Source organism: Crocodylus porosus, unplaced genomic scaffold, assembly GCF_001723895.1.
Source record: "Crocodylus porosus isolate Cpor-Errol unplaced genomic scaffold, CroPor_comp1, whole genome shotgun sequence".
In the NCBI taxonomy this organism is placed as follows: domain Eukaryota; kingdom Metazoa; phylum Chordata; order Crocodylia; family Crocodylidae; genus Crocodylus; species Crocodylus porosus.
In genome coordinates, this window is record NW_017728921.1 from 501,196 (window position 1) to 524,768 (window position 23,573).

The window sequence follows — 23,573 nt, forward strand, 5'->3', positions numbered from 1 at the left end:
CCCTTCGCCCCGCGGGTCCGGGCTTCCTCCAGCCTCCTCCGCCCGCTGCGGTGCTTGTCCCTGCGCGCGCTGCCGCGGGGGGGCGCTCCCCTTAGAGCCGCCTTAACTAAAACGCTTCCTGCCTTGTGTATTCGGGGCTTGTAAGTCCCCACTGGCCTGGCTGCAGAGGGCCGGCCCTGCCAGGTGCCGTGTTTTATTTCTTATCTGCTTCGTGGTCTGTGAATGGCCCCGGTGAGCTGCCTGTCAAAGGTGGAGAGCCCGCCCTCGCTCTGCCCTGTGTGTTGGGGGCACAGCAGTGTCTGTGGTGAAGGTGGGGATCCAGGCTGGCCTGGACAGGCTTGGGAAGCGGGTGGGTAGAAACCAGATGGCGTCAACACGGAGAAATGCAGGATGCTCCACCTCAAGGAGTAAAAACCGGCGTCACCTGTACAGGCTCAGCAGTACTATGCTTCCTAGCATCACAGCCAAAAGGGACTTGAGGGTTGCAGTTGACCACAAGATGAACGTGAGCCACCAGTGCAATGTCACAGCTTGTAAAGCAAACCAAACCCTGGCTGGTATCTACTGATGCATCTCGAGCAAATCCCAGGATGTCATCCTCCCGCTGTATTCGTCTGTGGTGAGGCCACAGCTGGAGCACTGCGTTCAGTTTTGTGCTCCACAGGTTAGGAAGGATATGGAGAAACTTGGAAGAGTGCAGAGGGGAGCCACGCGTGTGATCAGAGGGCAGGAAAACAGACCTCATGAGAGGCTGAGAGCCATGGGACTCTTCAGCCTGGAGAAGCGCAGTCTCAGGGGGCACCTGGTGGCTGCCTACAAGTCCATCAGGGTGTGTATCAGGATCCGGGGGAATGTTTGTTTGTTCACCAGAGTGCCACGAGGGGTAACAAGGACCAGCAGTCACAAATTCCTCTGTGACCGTTTCAGGCTGGACAGAAGGAAAAACTTCTTTGCTCTCTGAGCCCCCAAGGCTTGTAATAAACTCCCCACAGAGGTGGTGCGAGTACCGACTCTGTACTCCAAATGTTTAAGAAACATCTGAATGTTTATCTTGCTGGGATCCTATGATCCCAGTCGACTTCCTGCCCCTGGGGCGGGGGGCCGGACTCGATGATCTTCCAAGGTCCCTTCCAGCCCTAATGTCTATGAAATCTGCGAAGGTCCTTTGGCAATAGGAAGTCGTGCTCAGGCACTAATTGGGTGTTGGAGGCAGTGTCTGAGCTCCTGCTGGATGGTGAGGGGCTGCCGCAGATTGGACATGCGCCTTGGAGAGCACGTGGCTTGTGGCAGGTGCTGCTGTCCCGTGCAGCCCGGTCTGGGGCACTGAGTGCACCTGGCACCAGGTGGTTGTGTTTGCCACGATTCTGTTGGAGAGGCAATTTCATCCTCACAGTGGTGTTGCTGCTGCTTTGGGTTGGTTTTCTTGATGGCTCTGTCCTCGCAGATTGGGCTGCGCTGTGCTGTCTCCCTGTACCAGTGCTGCTGCTCCGTGGCTTTCCCTCACCACTGACTGCATGCATCCTGCATTATTTCCCCCAGTGCGTTTTTAGCTGTATTTCCCGGCATGAATCCTCTTTTATGTGCTACCCTCTTATAATCTAAGACCTTGACTCAAGATAGTGGGTTGCTTAAATTACTTTGGGAACTGTTTATGGTCTCTGTTTTGGGCTGCAGGTGCATCTGTTAAGCTTCCCTTGAGTTGTTCTTGTGGGTAGTCAGGTTGGACAATTTAGGGTTGAAATCTGGTTTTGGCTTCTGGCTGAAGGTGAGTGTTTTTTAACCTTCAGATTGCCCTCAGCTGGGATCGGCTAATCTGTTCCCTGCCACGGGAGGGGTCTTGTAACTTTTACTAGAGTATAAAAGGTGAATCTCTGTATAGCCAGTCCTTCTTGGGAATTAAAGCTTTGGGGAGCAGCGGGCTCAGGAGGATAAATAACAGTTTCTGATGCTATTTCTAAGCATGTGTGGTGGGAAGATCATTAGTAAAGTCTCCCTTCGGTCTTGCCACAAGTTATCATGGGGGCAACTTGCATTGGAATCCTGCAAGCATCTGAACAAAAAATGCAGCAAGCTCCTCCCCCCTGCTTACTTCAGAAGCAGGAAAGAGCAGAGTGGCCTACTGTGTCTGCCACACTTCCTGAGCTCTGCTGCACAGCCTTTAAAGAAAAAACAGCTGTCCCCAAGGATCACCTAATATACTGAGTGTTAATTAGCCCAGTTTGATAGCATAGCTAAAGTAACAGCAAAAAAGTGGGGAGCATTTATAATGTTCCTCTTATAAACTTAATTTGAATATGTAAATAGATTTTAAACACAGATTGTGCTCTTTAAACCTTTTGTATTTTTTATTTTTTTTATTTAAGGTTACTCAGTGCATAGCTGATTTTTGCATGGTTTGGGGTTTTTTTTAATGATTTTTATCATGCACAGTTTTATCAAGCTTGTGATATAAAATGGAATTAGTACAGAGTGTATGTTCAGTGCAGCTTACTGTTGCTCAATATGTAGCAACCTTTCATTTTCTGATATCAATGGTATTATTTTACAATGTTAATACAGCACGTGGCACAGTTATCTGCCTGCTAACACAGAGACTTGATCACCAGTGCAGTGGAGGACACAATGTATTCGTTCCTTTTTATAATTAGCATTATTTCAGAGACACTTTCAGACTTGGTCATCTCCATTTTTTATCTTGCCTTGTGCTCATTGACACTGCTGTGCATTCAGGGCTGTCTCAGTAACGTGGGGAAGCAGTGGGATCAACCCAGTCTCGTAGATGAGGAAAGCAGAGGCCCCTGGAGGTGAAGTGATTTGCCCAAGACATTACACTGAACCAGTGGCAGCACCAGGAATAGATCCTTGTTCTTTGTCTGTGGTTTTTTAACACTCAGACTCTTCCCCTGCCCCCCCCCCCAACAAGTGTTTCAGGTGTGGGGCTGTGCTTGGTACGTAATGTCATACATCTCTGTAACTACTGTTCAGCTACTGTGTTTATAGAAAGATCAGTGCAAATAATTGATTTTTACCCCTTTGTAAAAGCTACAATTGATATTGCTTATGAAGGTGGAGAACTTCTGACTATCCTGGTGATTATTTTATGTCTTCTTGTTTTCTTTTTCAGCCGGGTGGCTTTACCATGCTCAGTGCAAGAGGTATGTCCTCGTTCCACCTTTTTTGTTGGGCTCTGTCTTATTTAAAACCCAATTAGTGTGGATCCAAATGTTTTCTGTGCTGTTCATCCACCAGATGCGAGGTACTGTCCCACCAGTCAAGCAGAAGGAACCTCTTGCAGCTCAGTGAATTTCAAAGCAAGCAAATGCCTACAGGCTAAGAGTCTCTAGCTGTGTTCAAACCATACCGGTACTTGTCATCAAGAAGAGACAATTTGCGAATCTCTTCATTGCAGCAGAATCTTCCTGCTTATCAGGGCATTGTGATTCCAGCCAGTCCTCTTGTCCCCTTCATGGCAAAGATGTAAACCCTCTGAGACCTCTGGTGCCTGAAGATTTAAATGGCACTGAAATATGTTTAATTGAAGTGCATTCTCAACAGTCCAAGTGAAAAGGAAACCTGACTCTAAGAGCAACTGCCCCTTCCATTCTCTGCCCTCTAGTAGCCAGTGCTCTCTACCTTAAACATGCCCTAGGGCAGAGGTTCCCAACCCGTGGGCCATGAAGGCTTGGCTGCCGGTCTGCAGGAGGATTGGCTGGCGGACTGGAAGTCCAGAAGCAACCAGCATACTGCGGACTAGCAGCCAACCCTGTTTTATAATTGGTAGAAAAAAGGGTTGGCTGCTGGTCCACAGCGTTTGCCAGTCTGTGGCTACTTCTGGTCCATGGTTTGCCAGTCCGCAGTCTAAAAAGTTGGGAACCACTGCCCTAGGGAACCAGCTGGCTTACGCCCCTTTGCAATGTCCTCTTGGCGAGACGTGTATGTGCTGGATACAAGGCTGGGAACACAAGCAAATTATTTTAAAATCTTAACTGTAAGCTCAAATTGATTAAATAAGTATGCTGACTTCTTTTGGCCAGCTGAACGTAGCGTTTCCTACTTTACCCAGTTGGTGTGAAAATGAATAGCGCTAAGGGTAAAATTCTTCGTTTGCCCCTTCCAAGGTGGACTTACTGCATTAGCGTGGTACAAAGTTGTGCGCTCAGCTTGCTCTTGTAAACCAGACATTTTACCAAAGCTCTGGTCCTTTAGAATTCAATTCCCTTCTTGTGTAGTTCACCTGTACATGCCATCTTTAGTCTGACTATGAAATTTTGTAGGAAACTATTATCTGTATTCTCTGCAGGTTGAATGGCGTCCTCTTGCCTCTCTTTAGCATTGAAATATTGCATTTCTTTTTCAATTTTCAGTATCAAGTTGGGCAACTTTACTCTGTGGCCGAAGCTAGTAAAAATGAAACAGGTGGCGGTGAAGGAATTCAAGTCTTAAAGAATGAGCCTTATGAAAAGGATGGTGAAAAAGGACAGTATACTCACAAAATCTATCATTTAAAGAGGTAAGGAAAGGTTTGTTGGCCAACAGACTGATTTTTTTTTTTTTTTTTTTTCCTGTGTAAAAGCCCCATCTGAGGAGGAAAAATCTGCAACAGACTTGCAGGCTCGGTGGTGCTACGCTAGCTAGCACCGTGTCCGAAGAGGAGCTGGGGATCATAATTGACCGTAAATGAATATGAGCCACCAGTGTGATGCTGGAGTTAGCAAAGCAAACAATATGCTGGCATGCATCAACTGATGCATCTCAAGCAAAACTAAAGAAGTTATTCTCCTGCTCTACTCGGCATTGTTGAGGCCGCAGCTGGAGTACCGCATCCAGTTGTGGGCGCCGTACTTCAGGAAGAGTGTGGAGAAGCTCGAGAGAGTCCAGAGAAGGAGTCACTCATATGATTAGAGTCCTGAAGAGCAAGCCATACGAGGAAAGACTGACGGATAGGGAACTGTTCAGCCTAGAACAGAGAAGATTTTGGAGGGATTTGGCATCAACTTACAAATGTATCACGGGACAGTAAGAGGGGCTCGGCAAACAACTGTGGAATAGACTCCCAGCAGGAGTGGTGCGAGGCACCTACCCTGGAGACCTTCAAAAGGAGGCTGGGTGCACACCTTGCTGGGGTTATTTGACTCCAGTAGTCTTTCCTGCTTAGAGCAATGGGCCAGACCTGATGATCTGACGAAGTCCCTTGGAGCCCTAAACTTCTGTGAATCTGTGAAACAATGCTAACGTTTCCCACCGTCTAATTTTATCACGTGAAAATCCTGCCTCAGGCAGGAAATGTTTACAGTCATTTCAGAATATTTAGGGACAGAGGAGAGAACTCCTTATTATCTTGTGACTAACATGTCTCATGTCCAGGACCACTTTTTTCGTCAGTGTCTGTCTGTTTTTATCCTGCCATTCTTCAGCCCCTCAAGTTTTGCATCTTAAATGCAGTTGGGTTTTTAAATAGGGACAGGCAATCTTGAGCACAGGATTAAAATTTAAAATGGCGTTGATGAATTTTGAGACATAGTTCAAAACCAGCAACCAGTTCAGTAAATACAAGTACTAGGTACGAGACTTGGAAATGAGAGAACAAAGGCACAAATACAAAATGGAGAATAGTGATACTACAGAAAAGGATCTTGGGGTTCAAGTGCATCATCAGTGGGTCAATAGTAGGATGCAGCTGTGGAAAGGCAGACGTCATTCTGGCATGTGTTAATAGCAGTGCTGTATAAGACGTGGGAGGTAGCTGTTCTGCTCTACTTGGCCCTAGTAAAGGCTTGGCTGTATACCATGTTCAGCTTTTGGCACCAGACTTTAAAAAAGGTGCAGGCAACTTGGAAGAAGTCCAGAGAAGAGCAGCAAGAAGAGGAGGTTTGGAAAATGACCTCTGAGGAGTGGCTAAAGGACTTGAGTTTGTTTAGTCTAGGAAAGAAGGACCCATAAGTCTTCAGCTTCATAAAGGTTGTTATAAAGCAGTTGCTTATCAGTCATTCTTCATGCCCACTCAGTGTAGGACAAGAGGCAATTGGACTAATTTAAAGCGAAGAATATTTAAGTTTTGTATTACTCTTTGGACATTATGGTTTGGGAAACACTGAGCCAGCCACCTTAGGAGGGAGGAATGTGGAATCTCATTCATTGGAGGAAGTGATACGTGTTTAAATTGTTTGTATGCTAACGATAGCGGAGATGTATGTGATCCTGCTATGTTGTAGAAGGACAGGATAGATGGCTTCTTCACGCCCTTTGCAGGTGTATGTTCTCATATTCCAGATGATTACAATACTTAAGACTGTTCTTTTTTCAGTAAAGAAGACAGCCATGCCAGCAGTGTGCTTGCCATAGTTTTACTTGAACCTTTTCCATGTGGAACAAGCATCTCCTTCAGTCTAAGGTGTTCCTGGATAGTTTCTGACATCAAGTGTCCTGTATTGGATTTGCTACCATATTTTAACTCGTGAGAGTTCCATACCTTAAGACAGTTTCTTGCCTCCTGGCTTGATGTTCATGGACAAGTATGGTGTTTCCAGGGTAAAGAGCTATTTAATATCTTCTGGATCCCCTTAGCTGTTATTTTTACTTATGGGAAGGATAATGCTTATTAGTAGCGGTCTGTCAGAGTTATAGCTGCAATCTCAGTAAAGCTGCTGGTACTTCTGATCTGTTATGACAGCATCACTATTCTGAACGCAGTCCAGTGACTCCAGGAGTACAGTTCAGCATCTCATGCAGTTGTCATGGTCTCAAGTGGCTTGCAACAGAAGGCTGTAGTGGAAGGCCTGTGAGGAGTTAACTAATGAGGAACTGAATCAGAAGTCTCCTGTTGCAGTCATAGATATGGCTGCCCTTGGGTACACCCTTCCTCTCTTACTCATCCTCCTCTGGGAAGTATGAGGAAGAGTTGCTGTCACCATTGCTAAGGCGTAACCAGGTTCAGGCTCTGGGGTGTCTGTGATGCCCCCTGGTGGCCACAACCCTTACTCAGCTTCAGCTCTGGGGTGCCCTTTTCTTATTACTTTCCTGCAATGCCTTGATGTAATTGTTTGGAAGGGGGGCTACCTAATGGGTCCTAGAGCAAGCCCCAGTTCCACTAGATGCCGGCGAGCTCCTCTGGGCTCCTGTTTATCTCTACCCTGCCCTCACCAGATGAGCCTTCATGGCCTGTCATTGCCCTTCCCCAGGGCACCTAGTAGCCTTAAGGCCTCCGACCTCTCCTACACAAGGATACTGCCGTATGGTTTCAGTCTCTCCTCTCTTCAGTATATGGCTAACCACTGGGCTGGTGAAGGCTAGAGGCTGTAGGGTTTTTATTCTGTAATGAGCATACTCTTGCTTGAGCTTTGGACAGCACTGCTTGACCTGGGTCGGTGTCTGTGGGAGACTGGGGTACAAAGGAGATCTACTTGATTGTAATACACTCCTGGTAAGTTGGGAGAAGCAGCTGGAAGCTACAGCTGAGGCCGCACATCTGCCTTTCATAGCCTTGATTATAGGGCTGCTCTTGGATTCTGGCTGCTATTAGATCATGTTGTAGTAGATGTTTCTTGCTGTCTGTCTCTTGCTGTCTGTGCTCAAGAGCACACAACCTTTTCTTAATATGAGCCTTGCTACCTTCCTGCAGGCCTGCAACCTCAGGGTTACAGCAAGATGCTTCAAAATGTGGAGGTGAATGTGATTGAAGAGGTTTTGGGGTCGTTGTTGTTGTTGAAAGGAGACTCTTCCACTTCACTTCTGGTACCAAGAAGCTTGTATAAGTCCCTAATGTTCCCGGCTCTGGTTTAAGTCCAGCATCCTGGTCTCTTCCTTTGCTATTGACTCTGAATAGTCTTACTGACCCATCAGTCTGTTCTCTTGACCTTATGCTATGGGGCACTGTAAATATTCGCCATTAAAAAGTGTGTTGAGGAACTGAGCATTAATTGTAGAAGTAATGAAGTGATTAGAAAGAAAAGTACAGTAGAATGTAGAGATAAATTACTTTGAAAAGATGATACTTGAGCCTTTCACCGTGACAAATCAGGTATAAAATCCTGAATTGAGTTGCAAGAAAAATGAGTTCAGTAGCAAAATCTATCCATATAGTTGGATAACTGTCACAAACACTGTTATCTGGACAGAACTGGTGTAGAAGAGATCATCTGTCACTGAAAGTCATGTTTCAGGTCATTCGCGAAGTATAGCAACAGTGCTCTGTGTGGATGTCTTTGCTGTACCCACCTCAGATCAGTACCTACAGGTTTGGAGGTTAAGCCATGAATTAGCTTGCAGCCTTACAAACAAACTGCTTGTCTGTAGGTGAACTCCAAGCCTTTTTGGACAATTCACAGCTGCATTACTCTCCTGTTTAGCAACATAACCCAACCACTACCTGTCAGCGGTTAGAAAAAAGTTAGTTAATTCTGGAATGTCAGCCTCTTCTGAAACATCTGCCTCTGGTTGCTGTTGGAGGAGGAATTCTGGACTCAGGTTTTCCTCATTTTTCCCCACTTCCTGTTATGTTGGGGAAATTGTTCCTAACAAGAGGCACAGCTGTTATGGTCTAATGGGCTTCCACGCAGGGTTTGGATAATGGCTTAGCTAATCTATGTGCCCTGCTCACCACTGTCATCCAGTACTTGGCCTGTGTTTATTATATGCCCTGCTGCCAGGTAGTACTGCTAGAGAACTCAGCAGACCATATCCATCAAGCAGAGTTGTCGTCAAACAATGGTGTTTACTGTACTTGAAGAGAAAGGGGAGCTTGGATGGCAGTTTTATGGCTGAGATCATAGTGCTGCTACAAATACTCTTAATTGCCTGTTAATTGTTTTATGATTGCCATACCTCATTTTCATTTAATTACTTCAGGAATGGTAACATTATTTCAGTTCCTACATATTTCACTGCTGGTTACTAGTGCATCGTAATTTCTTAATAAGCTTGGGTAGAATGTGCCTGTTCGATTGAAGTTTTAGAAATTAGTATGGAATTTAATTCGGGTTACAGAACACTTAAAAGTATTATGTGATACTTTGTTCTTCACAGTAAAGTCCCTGGCTTTGTAAGGATGATTGCTCCAGAAGGCTCCTTGGTGTTTCACGAGAAGGCCTGGAATGCGTATCCGTATTGTAGAACAAGTAAGCTTGTCCTGAGTTGCATCTTACACTTTGCCATTCTGCTGTGAAAGGCTTTCACACAGTTTACGCCCAAAGTTTTGGAAATCAGGTAGAAAAATCCCTCCAGTGTCTTGCAGATTCTGTAGCTCACTCCTTGCTATACCTTCTACTCCAGCAAAAAATATGCCAGGGTGTGAAGCTCTTAATGTAAAACTGAATTCTTGATTAATATTCCCTTCAAGTTCAGAATAAACCTGTTGGGCAAGAAACATAATTTAGACCCCAAAAGTTGTTACAAATGCGCATGACAATAAAAATGAACTTCTGGTTTCTTTCTCTGGTCCTTTGATTTGATACATTATTTGCATTTAGTCTAGAAAACTTTTTTTGTGTTAGTGGAAGAAGCAAATGGAACTACTTTACATTAGCAGCAATCCATTTGTGACACTTTTACTCCTGAGAGTTCTAAGAGCATTGGTTATTTTTGGCCTGCTTTCTGTCAAAATGTTTAAAATGCCTTAAAGCAGGCTTTTATGTCAGGGCTAGCAAATTGTGTTTTTCAGATGTATGCTGACAGTTAACACTTCTGCAGTGTTAACTTACTTAATAAGGGGATTTTATATGGGGCACAGATTGTTTTTATATAGAACATATGTATTATATTATTTTGACTCTTTCCTTTTTCTTTTTATTGCACTTGTCTTCAACATTCAGTTGTGACGGTGAGTACTTGGATTATTATTGGTTCTGGACTGGGTTTATGATATGTGTGTTAATGTCTGATTACATGTATTGTAACTGACCGTCTAATCCTGCAAATCTGCTAGCGTGCGTCTGAGCTTATCCTGTTCCAAGTTAGCGATTAGGTAGGATTCCCCTAGTCGGGAATTAGGATTTTCAGACCAGTCACTTGTGAACAAGTCCTCTTCGCACTCCTTTTTAATTTCTGTTCTCCTTCTTATGATTGCTAATTTTGGAACAATGCCTTATGGCTAAACGCTTTAAATAGTTTTGGATAAACTATTTAAACTACAAAATGTCTGGGAAGGATGCTTAGAAGTCTGCTTCTCCTCAGTCCAACATAGCAGGCTTGCTCTGGTTTATTGCATCAAGGAGTTATAGTAGGGTTTATGCAGGGGACCTGATGGACGTGAGTGGCCTGGCGTGTTGAGGCTTTTGTAGATGCGGGTGCTGAATACAGCTAAAAATTCAGTGCCTCCCTCTGTTATGGAAAGTTGCACTGAAGAAGTCACATAGGCTGAACCAGCCCACAGTTTTTCTCAGAAAACTTTACCCTTCACATTTCCCTTCAGAGAAAGGTGAGATAGACAAGAACTATTGGTGTGTTTTGTTCCCCTCCGCCCAGCTTCTTTCCATCATTCTCATGTTGAAACCTAAAGGCTGAAAATACTGAAGACTTCTGGCTACCAGGAGGCAGGATATAAGATAAAGACCACTGGTCTGGTCCAGTGCCTCCTGCTGTTGTTCCCTCGCACGGATATAGGAGTAACTTTCTTCTGGTAACTGCAGTTTCCCTGGTACATCCTTTCTGTACTCTCCCTTGGCATTCTCCAGGATGAGAGGAGCATTACAAGGAAAAAGCTTACTTCCCCCTACTCAAATCAACCGCCCAGAACTCTGAAGTCTCTTCTCTGGACGAAGAAAGTGGCATTAACTTTGCTCAATACAGTATCCAAAGTGATTAGGGTTTAAAGCAATGGGCACAATGCTGCTGTTGTCATTAATGAGGAGTGTTTTAACCAGGTGCTTTGTTTTGTGAACTTTACCCCAAGCATTAAAGCTAGACTAGTCAGAATAAGAATATCACTTAGCTAATACCCGATAAAAGCCCTTCTCATTGTTAAATGCTGTCATAATAGCCTACCAAATGTAAAGCCAGCATAGCTTCAAATGAGGTATTTGGCCTAGGATGCTCTGTAGAGATGCATCTGGCTAATATCAGACACCACTGTGGATCTTACTTGCAGGATTAATGTACTATCAAGTGTTGCTGTCCAATAGTCTCTGCCTTGGGATTAAAAATATTTGTAAGACAGTGAAAGAAGGGCATCCTGTCCTCCCTTGTGCAGTTTTTTGGGTTGTCTGCCTCAACTGAGTTCAGCTTTTTATGAAGGCAAAGGGCTGTAGACTTGAGGGTAAGGCTTGAGGGTACCCTGGGACTTGATATGTTCATTGGGAACCTTGCACTGCCTAAACTCCAGCAGTGCCAAAGCTTCCTTCCTTTTACTACACAAGGCTTGCCAGGGGCTCAGACTTGGAGCTCCTTGTTGTCTTGGATGTCTGCAATTTTAAATGTTCTTCAATCAATGTTTTAATGTTCCTGTAAAGGTCCTGTGATGGAACATTAAGACTTCTGTGGGGGACAGTACTAAAATAAATAACTAGGTTCTGACCTTAGAAACTTGCGGGGTTGGGAAGGCTAATGCCATGTAAAAGAAGGCAGCTGAAGTGCCTGTCCAGATTTGTGCACAGGCACGTGACTGTTTTGAGTTGGTCTGTGATCTCAGTGATATTTCAAGTTAAGGCACGGAGTGTCTGACTTGACTGTTTTCACATGCAGTGAAGAAGCCTCTATCTATGTTTACAGCAGAATTAGAACAGAGTGCAAAAGATATGTTAGCTAAGTTCTGTTCTAACTTTCCAGTAGAGAAATTTAATTTTTTAAATGTAAGATTTAAGTGGGGGAAAGGGAATAGTCACTCTTCTGCTGCCTGATTGGTTGTTTTTTACAGAATGAATATATGAAAGACGACTTCTTCATAAAAATCGAGACCTGGCATAAACCGGACTTGGGAACACTAGAAAACGTAAGTTGGGTGAGCAGGACCACACATTAGCCATTCTGACAACATACAGCTGTATTCCATATCTGGCAGCAGCTGATTCCCAATCCTTAAGGGAGGACTTCTGCTTGATGGGTGGATGGCTATCATGTGGACTAGGTCATTGGGTTCTTCTGTGCCGATGAATTTGTGTCTCTTGATAGTTCATGACAACAATACATTTCAAAACAGCATTCAAAAAGTGATTGGGCATCTGTTGTAAGGAGCTTATTAGAGTTGGAGTAGGTTTCAATAACTGGATTGTTGGCGTTTCAGTTATGTGAAGGATGTTTACCAAATTAGAAATCCTGCGTGGCCTACATAATGTGTGACAAGTCTAATTAGTGTGTTTGACTTCGGCATGTGTTATAATATGGGGGAAGAATGCATTGTCAAATCACATCCCCGTGAATGCACAAAGCAACAGTTTGCAGAGGCATTACTAGCTTTAGTGAAATCAGTGGTAACTTTTTTGGAGGGGGTTCCTTGGGCTTGTAAGAGTGTTTGTAGTCACTGTGTGAAGGTGGCAAAGGGTCAAGTCCCCGCTTTTCCTCGTTGCAGGTGCACAATTTGGATCCGAACACGTGGAAGAGTGTCGAAGTTGTTCATATTGACATTGCAGACAGAAGTCAAGTAGAACCAGGAGTAAGTACACCCTGTGCTTATTGACCTGTACCTTGAGCATCCTGTGAGATCCAGCACTGCTGACATTTCTCATTGATTATGAAGGTACTAAAAAGTCTGGTGGGCTTGAACCCCCTAGACCAATCTAAATGGTTTGAATTGAAGTATTAATCCAGGTGGTCACTGCTTTCTTTCATTTGTGTGGGCATTTGCTAACTCCCTGGATTGTACTTTTAGCAGGAGGGGCACAGTTTTTAGTCTTGTTGTTGACGCAGTAATTGATCTCATCAGGCATTTGTGCCTTGGCCTTGGTGCGTGAGACATTTGCCCAGCTGCTGTGTAGGCAAGGTGCACTGGGCCCCCCACCAGGCTAGCCCTCTTCTTTTGGCATGGTGTCTTGATAAGGTGTTCTTAAATAGCCCCCAGCTGCACTATGGCAGGTTCAGGAGGAAGCACCTGTGTGTGCCATCGAAAGCTAGAGACCACTCGCTGCTTTTTTCTTCGAACTTTGAGATATTCCTGCCCCTCACTGCAGTGGGACTTGGACAGGTTGCTCTTGCATCTCTGGCAGCCTGATGGGCCAACTGCTGCTTGAGGCTGGCATCACATTTTCAGTTTTCCCTCCCTGGTGTTTGATTTATCATTAATATTAATTCTGAAAGGAGCCATGAATATACTAAGCAGCTCCTGCAGTTCCTGCCCTGCTTGGAGAGCTTGCATTCTAGTTTTTAGATAGCGTATAATACAGAAGTAGGAAAACAATGCGAGGATGGTTGGGATTACATTCCTAAGGTTGTGGCTGCTCAGTGAAGAACGTACATGGAAGATGTAGGTGGTTCTTGAACAGCGGCTTTATCAAAAGCGTTAGAGACTTTCCCAGTTGGGCGATTCATGTCACAGAGAAGGGAAGGGTAGACAAAGAAGAAAATTGTTGCAGGAAAAGCAGACTTACTGTAGGAGAAGCTTCTGAAGGGATATGGTTAATCTGATATGTAGCTATATATAGCATATTGCTGTACTGTCCAGAATATATTGCACAGAAAAAAGTAAAGTCTGGAGTCTGATTTATCAGACTGGATTGCAGTGAATATGCACAAGGATTACACATTCAACTCCATGTCCTCACTGAATATTAAGTGTTGTCCTTGCCACGCTCTTTTCTTTTTTTCTTCTTTTATGGAATATATATATTCCCCTGGGCTGTGCAGCCTTTTTCTGAATGTACAATTTTTCATTCTACATTAGCCAGCTTCTAGTAAGGTTAATCTGGATAAAACTGGATGATACCTTGACTTAAGGGTTAAGTGCTTAACTATGTTAGAACAGTTGTGTTTAAAATAAAAGCTGTCCTTTCTTTCCACCTGGCTATCTTTTGTCCTCTTTCATTCACTTTTTCTTCTTGCACGTAGCCTTTTCTGAAGTTCTGTTCCCTCTCCAAACATGGAGGAAAGTGTTCTCTGCATTGATGCCTGTGGAGAGAAGGAAGATCATACCTCTGATTAAGTTCACAAACTTAATCAAACTTTTCAGTAACTCTGCTTTATTTTTAGAATGTTACTTGGAGAACCTCCGTGTAAATCAGGTTAGATGTCTGCTCTGTGCTTTGCCGTGCAGCTAGGAGTCTGTTGTCTTGTGCATTATGGTTTCCTTCTGTCACTTCCTTTGTAAAAAGCTGGAGTGGCAGGTAAATATACGGGTGGGTCCAGGCCTATGTCATGCTGCTCTCTGACCACAGGCTAGGTTTGTGTGTATGAGCACAGAAATTATGCTCATTATTAATCTGCAGAAAGTGAGCAGCACCTGTATTCTCATGCTGCGAGGGAGCCTCTTGGACAGCACCTGCCACCCTAGCATAGCTTTTGCTTTGCTGAGTTAGCGTTACCAATTCACCGAGCAGCCTGTGTACCAAAACAGTGTCTGCGTCCAAAGCACCACCCCTAGCACTTCCTTCTGTTTTACTCCATGGCACACAGGGAGGCAGTCACTGCTTAGGTCCTTTGTGTCATCTGTGAAATGCTTCAAATTGTCATCCTATTTTTTTTAAGTAGTTGCTTTGGTCATTAGGGATTGTTAGCATAAATGTCCCTCCTGTGTTTTTTGGCAGGCTCTTTTTATAATATTGTACTGGGTAAAGGAATTGTCACTGTCCTGTCTGCTCTGTCCTGATTTTCCTCAATTCAGAATTCATAGCGCCTCAGCTAACGGCACTGATGAAAGAAGAGAATGGTATTTCTAATTTCTAGTGGTTTAGGTAAAATACATATTCTTTACGCTAAGTGAAAGAACTTTTGCCAGACAGTGTGGTGTTCTCTTCAGTATCAAAACTATAATCAACACGTATATAAAAATAGTAAATTCCTTAAAGATTTTAATGGCATGCATATGCTAACCCACGCTCATTTGAAAATGTATACAAATAATTCAGCCAACATCTGTTGCTTTCTTAAGGTATAAATTTAATCCTGGCCTCTCTTAATCATCTCCAGCACATTGTCTAAGTAGCTTTACGTGATTTGTGTACAAAAGTTACTTCCCAAGAGAAGAAGAATCTTTAAAGTGTAAGCAGAAGTGTACACACAATTAACATCAGAAGAGGCTGTGTTTTGGAAGTAATTTGAGAGAAAATGAGCATAGTGAAAACAAAGAAATTGGAATCAGGTTTGTAGCTATTTCTGTGCATTTGGGAGATTACGCCTGCCTTGTTCCAGTATGTATCCGATGCCTATTTTGTGCCTATTAAGTGATGCACAGATTTCTGGATGAAGGGTTTATGTAGAGCAGATGCAACAGTCCTTTACATGCTCCCCAGAAATATAGCTTGAAAACTTAAATCCTCTTTGCTTAGTCTCTAGAAAGTTTTATAATATTCTAGTATGGAAAGAAGGCTGCTGCTCCTGAAAGTAGATGGCCTTCTCCTAGCAGTCATACTCCTATGTGGTATGATGAGGAGCTAAAAAGAACAATTTTTCTAGCCCAGGAATATGGTGAAGCGTATCTATTGTTGGAAGTGGTGTGGTGCCTTCTTACATGGGTCAAAAGTGTTGAGACTGTCAAGAGGAAAGTTGCATCATGCCAGCAAGCTCCACATCCAGACCTTGTCTTCTGGAGCCTGCTACTTCCTGTCAGGCCTTGATAAGTGGAGACACTGTCTCTGCATCTTGGTAGCATATACTCAAATCCAGGGGGCAAGTGCAAAGGCTTTGCATCCTGGTCTGACTGATGCATGGACACTTGTTCTTCGCCAGTCTCCTGAAGCCCGGCCACCCCCTCGCTGTGCTGACACTCCACAGAACGCAGTGCTTGGTTTAGAAGAGTTTCTGGAGAGCGTTTAAAAAAAAAAAAAAAAAAAATGAACGCTTCAGAACCACCATGCTTGTTTAAAGCCACTGATCTGAGCCCTGACTCCATTGACCCAGGGAAAATTATAGGTGCTTGTATGTCTTTGCCTGTCCTAAGGGATGTCAGTGATCGGGGTGTTGCAGGACCTGCCAGGCTTTTTGCAAGGGTTAATTTGGAATAAAGGTCCAACTTTGACTTAGTCCTCTGCTATTTGGGTGCTCAGCATGTAGTGGTAGTGTTGACTAACGTCCCAAGCTGCTCGTGTTGGCGGGCTGTTGTCTGACATGTGCCCGAGGTCACCTGTCAGTGTTCAGTTGCCCAGATGGGTGTAGCAGAAATGACTGCTGCCAGCCTGACTTTTTGCCCCTGGGTTTTCTCTTGTTTGACATTTGTGCCTCCTGTTCCAGTGACTCGGGGTTTGTTTTTCTTGGAGTAAGGTTGAAAAGGACTCGGGGTGTTTGTGGACTTGCGCTTCAGACACCAAATTTATGTTGTTTAGCATGTACAGTGCAGTCTTCTCCCAAACTTCTGCCTGTTTATAGGAATGATTTTAATTTCCTCATCGGGTCCACCTGCTTCCTTTGTGCTATGTTCGTTTCCTAGTCAAGCAACTTTCTTCATAACAGGGCTTAAAATATGACTTAAGATGCCTGCAGGGCCAGGAATATTTTTTCTTAAGTAACTTTGGTCTTTGTGCACATACTTTCCAGCATGCAGGGCCCAGGAGGCTGACCTGAGCTCTCTGATCAGTCATTGTTCCTAACAGCGCTTGTGGCGCACAGGGTTGTGCCATCTCTTAGTGCTGTTATTTCCCACTCCCCTTGTGTCTCTTGCATCACGACTAGCTCAGTTCTTCAAGTCGGTTCTCTGTAAGGGCTAGGATTGGTTTCTTCTCACTTGAAAAAGCATGGCAAAGGCTGAAGCCTCTTGATTCAGGGCTTGGTGTGTTTATTACTATAATTCACATAGGGTGAAGTTAAAGTCTCTCTTAAACAATTCTCCATCCCCCTAGGAGGCTCTGCTGAAGAGGTGATTACATGTTGCACTATTGCAAACGATGCTGAGATTTCAGGCAAAAAGTGCCTTTGAAATGCTATCCGTGTGCTCCTTTGAAACAGCCATCAAAGCCCCCACATGCTGCTGCCTTGTTGCATTATATATATTTTTCTGCCTGTCTGTAGCTTTCAAGAGGACTTCCATTTTTTTTAGCTGTACTGTTTATTCCAGCAGTTGCCTGTTTCACTTCCTAAGAAGGACTTGCTGCTGTTAGGAATTATGCTCTGGCTGCATAGATATTTCCCTTAAACTCTGAAAAGAGCTTTTGTTTATTTGTATTCTGGCTCGCGTCCAGTCATTCTTTTGGACTGGCAGGGGCTGTGTATGAGCGGAGAGCCTGCAATTGTCTCATGCATCAAGGGGCTTTAATCTAGACCGTGTTTCACTTTTTCCTTTCATCCTTAACGAGACTCGGGTTAAGAGATTTTCAGATTGCCTCGGTTCAGAGGTTTTTTTGTTGGTCTCAATCATAGAAAACCTCTTCCAATAAACCAGAGGAATTATGGTAACTCTTTCCCAGATTTCACCTGTTGGACTTTGTATTTGTAGAGTTTCATCTTATAACTCGGGCCCTTTGCATCTAGCCCAAGGGCAGCGCTGTTGTTTGCCCTGTGCTCCTGCACAGGGCAAAGGAGGGACTGGGTAACACTGCGTGCATTTTGTGTGCTGGGGTTGTTTGGGGATGCTTGGCCAGATGGTTTAAAAAAAAAAGGCTGTAAATTCTGGCTTGGCTGAAGAAGAATCAACACGGCACTTTTAGGTGTGCCTTTGCATGGAGGCTGAACTCTCTTGGCGTGCACTCCAGGACCTGCTTACACCACCTTATCTTGTATTTGAGCACTTCTTTCATGCTGACTTGTAAAGTGTACAGTGGAGGAGGTGTCCCCATGCCCAGCCCTGTTCACAGCAGAGATCTTACAGTGAGTAGAGAAAGCTCTTGACTGTTGACTGAGCTTCTCACGCATCTGTATGGCTTTGCGAGGATACAGTAGAGCAGTGGTTCTGTAGCAAAGAACTTGGACTGCAGTGGGTCTGAATGCCTTTGACCCTCTGGATTCCTGTTTGAAGTCTCTGAGTTTATTTTGTGAATCATGTTTCCATACCTAATGAAGCTAACATTGTGCGGCACTCTTGAAACCATTTTAAGGCATCTCGGGATGCTGTAGCACCCTGCCGGAGAATCACTGAAGCGGAGGTTGCATGTGTGTAGCTCAAGTTGTACAGAGGACGTTCAGGTTTGCTTGTACATGCACTTATGAGATGGACAAAGGCAGAATGAACGTTGCATATGCAGCCTGGACTTTAGCACTTCCTCACGTGAAGAGAATGGCCTTTGACATTTGCTCAGTGTTTGGGAGGGTTGTAGAGTCCCTGCTCTTCGCAGAATGATCCTGCGCTTTTTTTGGACTGCCAGGTACAGGGTTGCAGACAGCAGAGATGTTTGCTAGTCCTTGTGCGGTGTAGGCACAAATATTTCAGTTTCAGCTCTCCCCCCTGCAAAATAAAGCTATTTTACATTTAAGGACTGATTTGGCATTTAGTGTAGTGAATGCCTTGTATTCTGTGTCTTGGTACCTTTTAAAAGCCTCACTTTTCAGAGGGTTAGACAAAGCTATTTTAATATCTGTGTGGAGGTCTTGATGCCTGTTAAGGAGCAGAAGCTGTTTACCAGAGCAGCGAAGTCTGCTTAACGTTTAGGCCGGGGGCAGACGTGTGACCATTTTGTTGCAAGGCTCTCCTGCGACTTGGCAAGAGTGCCCTCTAGCGCGGTAATCACGGATTTCAGCCCCCACGTGTTTGTCACTAGGCGTCTCTGCAGCTCGCTGCCTGCCCAGCGTTATCCTGGGATCTGCAGGAGAACTTGCTGTTTAGTCTCTTTCTGTTGTTAGCTCATGCCCTGGCAATGCAGCATTGCACTAATAAAGTGACATGTAAGGAACGTTGTCCGAAGTGACGGGCTTCCTGCCCTTCTCCTAGGGGGTAATGTAGTTTAAAGTAGCTCATGATCAGGACACTACTCTAGTTAAATTTTCCCTTTCTTCCCAAACTGAGGTTATTTCTATTTATGTTGTAACCCATGTACAAACATAATTCTCCCCTCTGTTTGAGTTTGAGGTATGTAATCCTCAGTCGTTTAGCCAAGATGTGTTTATCTCTAGATCTTGCATAATCTAATTCACTAGGCCCCAGAGGACTTGTGTTGCTACTCTTAAAATTTTTTGCAAGATTTTCCTTTCCCGTAGGGCTGGACCCGATGATCTTCCAAGGTCCCTTCCAGGCTCACAATCTATGAATCTAGGGATGATCTGGTCATCTTTAAAATCCAGTCCTAAATGCTTGCTGTCTGTCATCACGCAGAACTGTAGCTGCTTCACATGATGTAGTTCTGCAGTGTCCTTACAGAGAGGCATCTACTGGGAGTACTTGCTGTGCCTGAGCTTTGCAATGTTGGTAAGTGCATGTGAAAGGCTCAGCATGTGCAATCCTCCCAGTTCTGGGCATTGCCAGATCACCCTGCCAGAGTTGTGCCACGTGTTGACCAAGTCTGCCCTTTGCCCAAAGTGCAGACTGCTTGACAGCTACTTTTTTCAGATATACTTTCTCCTAGCTTAATGTTTCTGTTAACCTAATTTTATGTTTTAAACATAAATTATGGGAAGTGTAAAGCAGCAGTTGTGCAGAAGGTGGTGTTGTGGGTTGCTGTGGAGCTCTTACCAACACAAATGCAGCCACTGACTTTAGGCTTCAGAATTTTTTTAATGTATTTTGAAGGATTTATTAGCATACATATGACTACTGAAAGTACAGCTGGGTTCACTGACATCTCTATAGAAATACAGTACATGATTCAATGTTAACTAGAACATCTTAAAAGAACAAACCTTTTCTGTAACCTTAGCATATCACTTGTGCTTCAGGCATTTCATCATTTATTTAACTCTCAGTGCTGTAGAAAGACATGCAGTTACGTGTGCTCATCATTGTAAAAATATTTTGTGAAACGGGTGATTTTTTTTTTTTCTTTTTTTCTTTTTTTGTGTTGTTTAATGATCAAGATGTTTAATGCTATCATAGTACTAAAACCTGTTCCTTAGAGGCATTTGTGTTCATTAATTACATTTTTGGGGTGAAGTTCATTCAGAGATAGCAACTGGTTAGACTTTAAATCATGTTCCTTTTGAATAGTGCTTCTTCTGACTTGCATTACCCATTTCTTTCCTTCTAATGAGCAGAGGGACTTTGACATAGGGATGCAAACACATTTTTATTTTATCGCATTGTCTCTTACTACTGCCATTTAAATCCTATGCCATGGATTCAAAGCATCCTTTGAAGGTGGTCTGACGTTTCTGTTCTGCCTCCGATCCCAAAAGGTATAGTGTTAGGTGAGAAACCGCAATCCTTAATTGAATGCCAGTTTCTGCTAGGTAACAATTCTATTTCAGACTCATTGTGTTAAAATCAGCTGCTCTTTCTCATTCCTTGCACTGGAATTTTGCTTGTTGAATACCAGCTTTAGTAAGTTAAATTGTCTGGTATGTTTTTGTGTCTGAGGATTGCTGTGAGTATAGGTTTGTATGTGCGCAGTCTGGTTATAAGAACATCTGAACTGAGCCTCCTAGATTCACTGGGATTCTCTGCTGTACTTTTAATAAGGAGCTGAGGAGCTGCAGCCTATCCATCCCTTCGCGAATACTCTGGGCACACTCAAGCCCTGCTCCATTCCTAAACCAGGAGCATGTGGCTCAGCCATATTAGCAGCCTACATGCACTCTTGCAAGGAAGTGTCTTGAGCTATCTTCTAAGACAGAGGGAAAGCACCGCTCCTTGTTGAAAAATGAGTGCCTGTACTGGCCATTGTAGTGCTCCCAAGCGCAGGCCCTATTGCTCTGTATCCTGCTTTGTTCATGACTGTACTCGTGCTCTGAACAGTGAACCGAGGAGGCCTGTAATTATGCCCCAGCCTTGTCATCCATGGTGAACATGACAGCACTGGAGGGAACTGGCTGCTCCTGCCTGCCTTGGGTTGGGTGGCCTTGGGTTACAAAAGTAGTAGATAAGACTAATGTACAGATGTGCAGGAAGGTAGAAGGATCTCCTCTGCTTGGCCATACTATAGGGGCTCCCTACTTCAGAGTCTTAAAGCTAATGTCCTGTTGCTGATGTAGTACTTGGGCTGTGAAGTATTAAATGAACATGCCACAAAGATCTACTTCCAGACCACTGAGGGGAGCCTGGGTAATGTGTATGAGGAACTGGAAATTTGCAGAAGAAACTTGCTGTGGTTGGCATTACTGAAAGCTGAGGATATAATTTATAGGATTGCAATGGTTAGCCTCCGGGTGTAGACAACTTAGGGAGGATAGAGGGGATGAGAGGTGTGCAAGGGTGTTGCTCTCGGCACTCGACTGTCTTACAGTTTCGATAACTGGGACTCCCAGAAAGTCGAATGCACGCGGACCAGTCTGCTCCATAGTAGACTGGGAGGTGCACTGCTGGCGGGCACGGGGACAGATCAACTAGAACAAGACGGGTTGTTGAAAACGCGTGGGTTGCTGTGCGGCACAGATCCAAGGATGATGTGCTAGAGGTCTTTGGCTGTCCGGAATAAGACCCTGCCAGTTCATAGGTTTCATAACACACGGTGTTGCACTCGGCATGAACTAGCCCGGTTTCGGATCCTCTAGCAGACCCAGAGAAATTGGCTACTGGACTGGCAAATGTTGGTTGTCTGGGGAGCAGTGGTCACAACCTAATTATGTTCAGTGTGGCCAGGCAGGGTGTTATCTCAGTAATGTGCATGCTTAGGAAGCTTCTATGGGCCTGGTTTCTCCAAAATGAGGGAAACGGATTGAAGCTGATTTGGAAGAAAAAACACAGAGAAATGCGAGTGGGAAGTGGAGATTCGGAGCATTTCCAGCCAGCGTTCTGATTTAGTACTCAGGACTTTGGCTAAAAGTCCTAGTTCAATGCAAAATGAAGTCAGCACTTGCGTATCTCCTATTTCTACTGTGGAGAGAGTGGAAAAATGTGGTCCAGAAATTCTGAAGTGTCAAAATTGCTTAAAATAGCTAGGATTTCAGGCAAAAAATCATGGCTAGGATGAAGAGGGAGTGTTAAGCATATGGTAAAGAGAAAAAATCTGAATAAAAGTCTTGGCCCAGTACTTGATGAAGATGGTAAGGTTTGTAGTAGAGAGGGCGAAAGTGTTGGCAAGTGTTTGTATTTGAAAGAAGTAGAGTGATGCAGCTTCTAGTCCACTTTTGAGGTGAGGATACGTGCAAAGTCCTCAAAAGTATTTTTCGGGGGGGGATTTGTTCTGATGATTTTAATTAACTGAATTCAAAATTAATGGAAGAATATGCCAGTTAGCTTAATTTCTGCAAAACTATGCCCTAAGCTACCATCGTTCCTTTGAGGTTGCATGTTTGAAGGTAGCTGTATAGCTATAATAGATTTTTTTAAAGATGTCTGACAAGCCCTTCTCCTGGGCTGAGGGCGAAGGGTGATTATTGCCCTCTAAGCTGCTTTCTTTGTACTGGAGAGGGGAAATTCTTTACATTTTGTACTTCCTTATGTCATCTTTTATTTGTCCACTCCTGCAGACAAATCTTTCCGTCTTTGTAGGAATATTCCTTCTGAGTCTTGCTTGTCGAGCTCTGCACTCCTGTCTGCTCTTCTCTTAGAGGGGGTGATCGGTTGAGTACAGCATTCCTGATGACTGAGCGCCATGTCTTGGTGCTTTGCACTGAGCTCTAGCCCACTGGATTTAAATCTGTTTGCCTTTTTGTCCCATGTGCTGCGCATTGTGGCATGCACCAAGACAACCAGTTCTTTGACTTCTGCATTAAGAACATGCACAGGGACAAGAATAGTCCAAACTCTTCCTTCTGAGTGTAGTAGCTTGCACATGCCTGTGCCCTTTGCCTTTGTGTTGCTTGTTCACCTAGCAGATGAGGTTATTTAGGAAAAAGGGGGATGATGCACCTAATGGGGGGAATGGTCCAAACCTCATCAGCACAGAAATTGGGGCTGAAGAACTGGACGAAACATGACGTTTACTTTCAGATGGAACGTATCAGTGTGTGATGGCTTCTATGGATAACAAATTTCTGACTAGGCTATGGCACAAGAACACACCTGCATGACAGGGGAGACGGAAGAAAGCCAGTGCTGTTTTCGTGAGTCTTCCAGTGCAGGCTTACTGCTAATGAGGGGGAAATTGCAGTACAAAGACTGTCCGGAGTGGACATACAGCTGTCCAGGAACTGTATTTATATAATTATATTCTGCTACTCGGTATTACTACAGATCAAAGTGATAGATATAATTTGTTAGACCAGCTGATGCTATCACTGGATGAGGAATGTAAGCCTTTACCTGATAAACACAATTGTACTGTTAGTTGATTGATACCTCATGGCTTTTGTCCTCCACGCATCTCTTCTCCTAGAACTTTTATTCTCAAGGTGAGCAGCTTGGTATTAAATGCAGTAGCATAAATGTCTCTCTTTAAGAGACAGAACTTGATTTCCAAATTTTAGACTAATTTAGCCTGAATGCAGCTTTTGAGAAATATTTTTTTTTCTCTGAATTCAGATGGAAAAGGTGCTCAGTC

General features: G+C 44.1%; 1 protein-coding gene across 2 annotated transcripts in view; it reads left to right on the forward strand.

Moving 5' to 3' along the window:
* Positions 1-23,573, forward strand: part of PITPNB (phosphatidylinositol transfer protein beta) — a 51,474-nt gene that overhangs the window by 2,087 nt on the left and 25,814 nt on the right. For both annotated transcript variants that reach the window (XM_019538662.1, XM_019538660.1), the window contains exons 2-7: positions 3,125-3,155; positions 4,365-4,510; positions 9,022-9,113; positions 9,807-9,814; positions 11,846-11,920; positions 12,497-12,580. In XM_019538662.1, the coding sequence (XP_019394207.1) occupies positions 3,125-3,155; positions 4,365-4,510; positions 9,022-9,113; positions 9,807-9,814; positions 11,846-11,920; positions 12,497-12,580 (436 nt within the window). The remainder of the gene's footprint in view (positions 1-3,124; positions 3,156-4,364; positions 4,511-9,021; positions 9,114-9,806; positions 9,815-11,845; positions 11,921-12,496; positions 12,581-23,573) is intronic.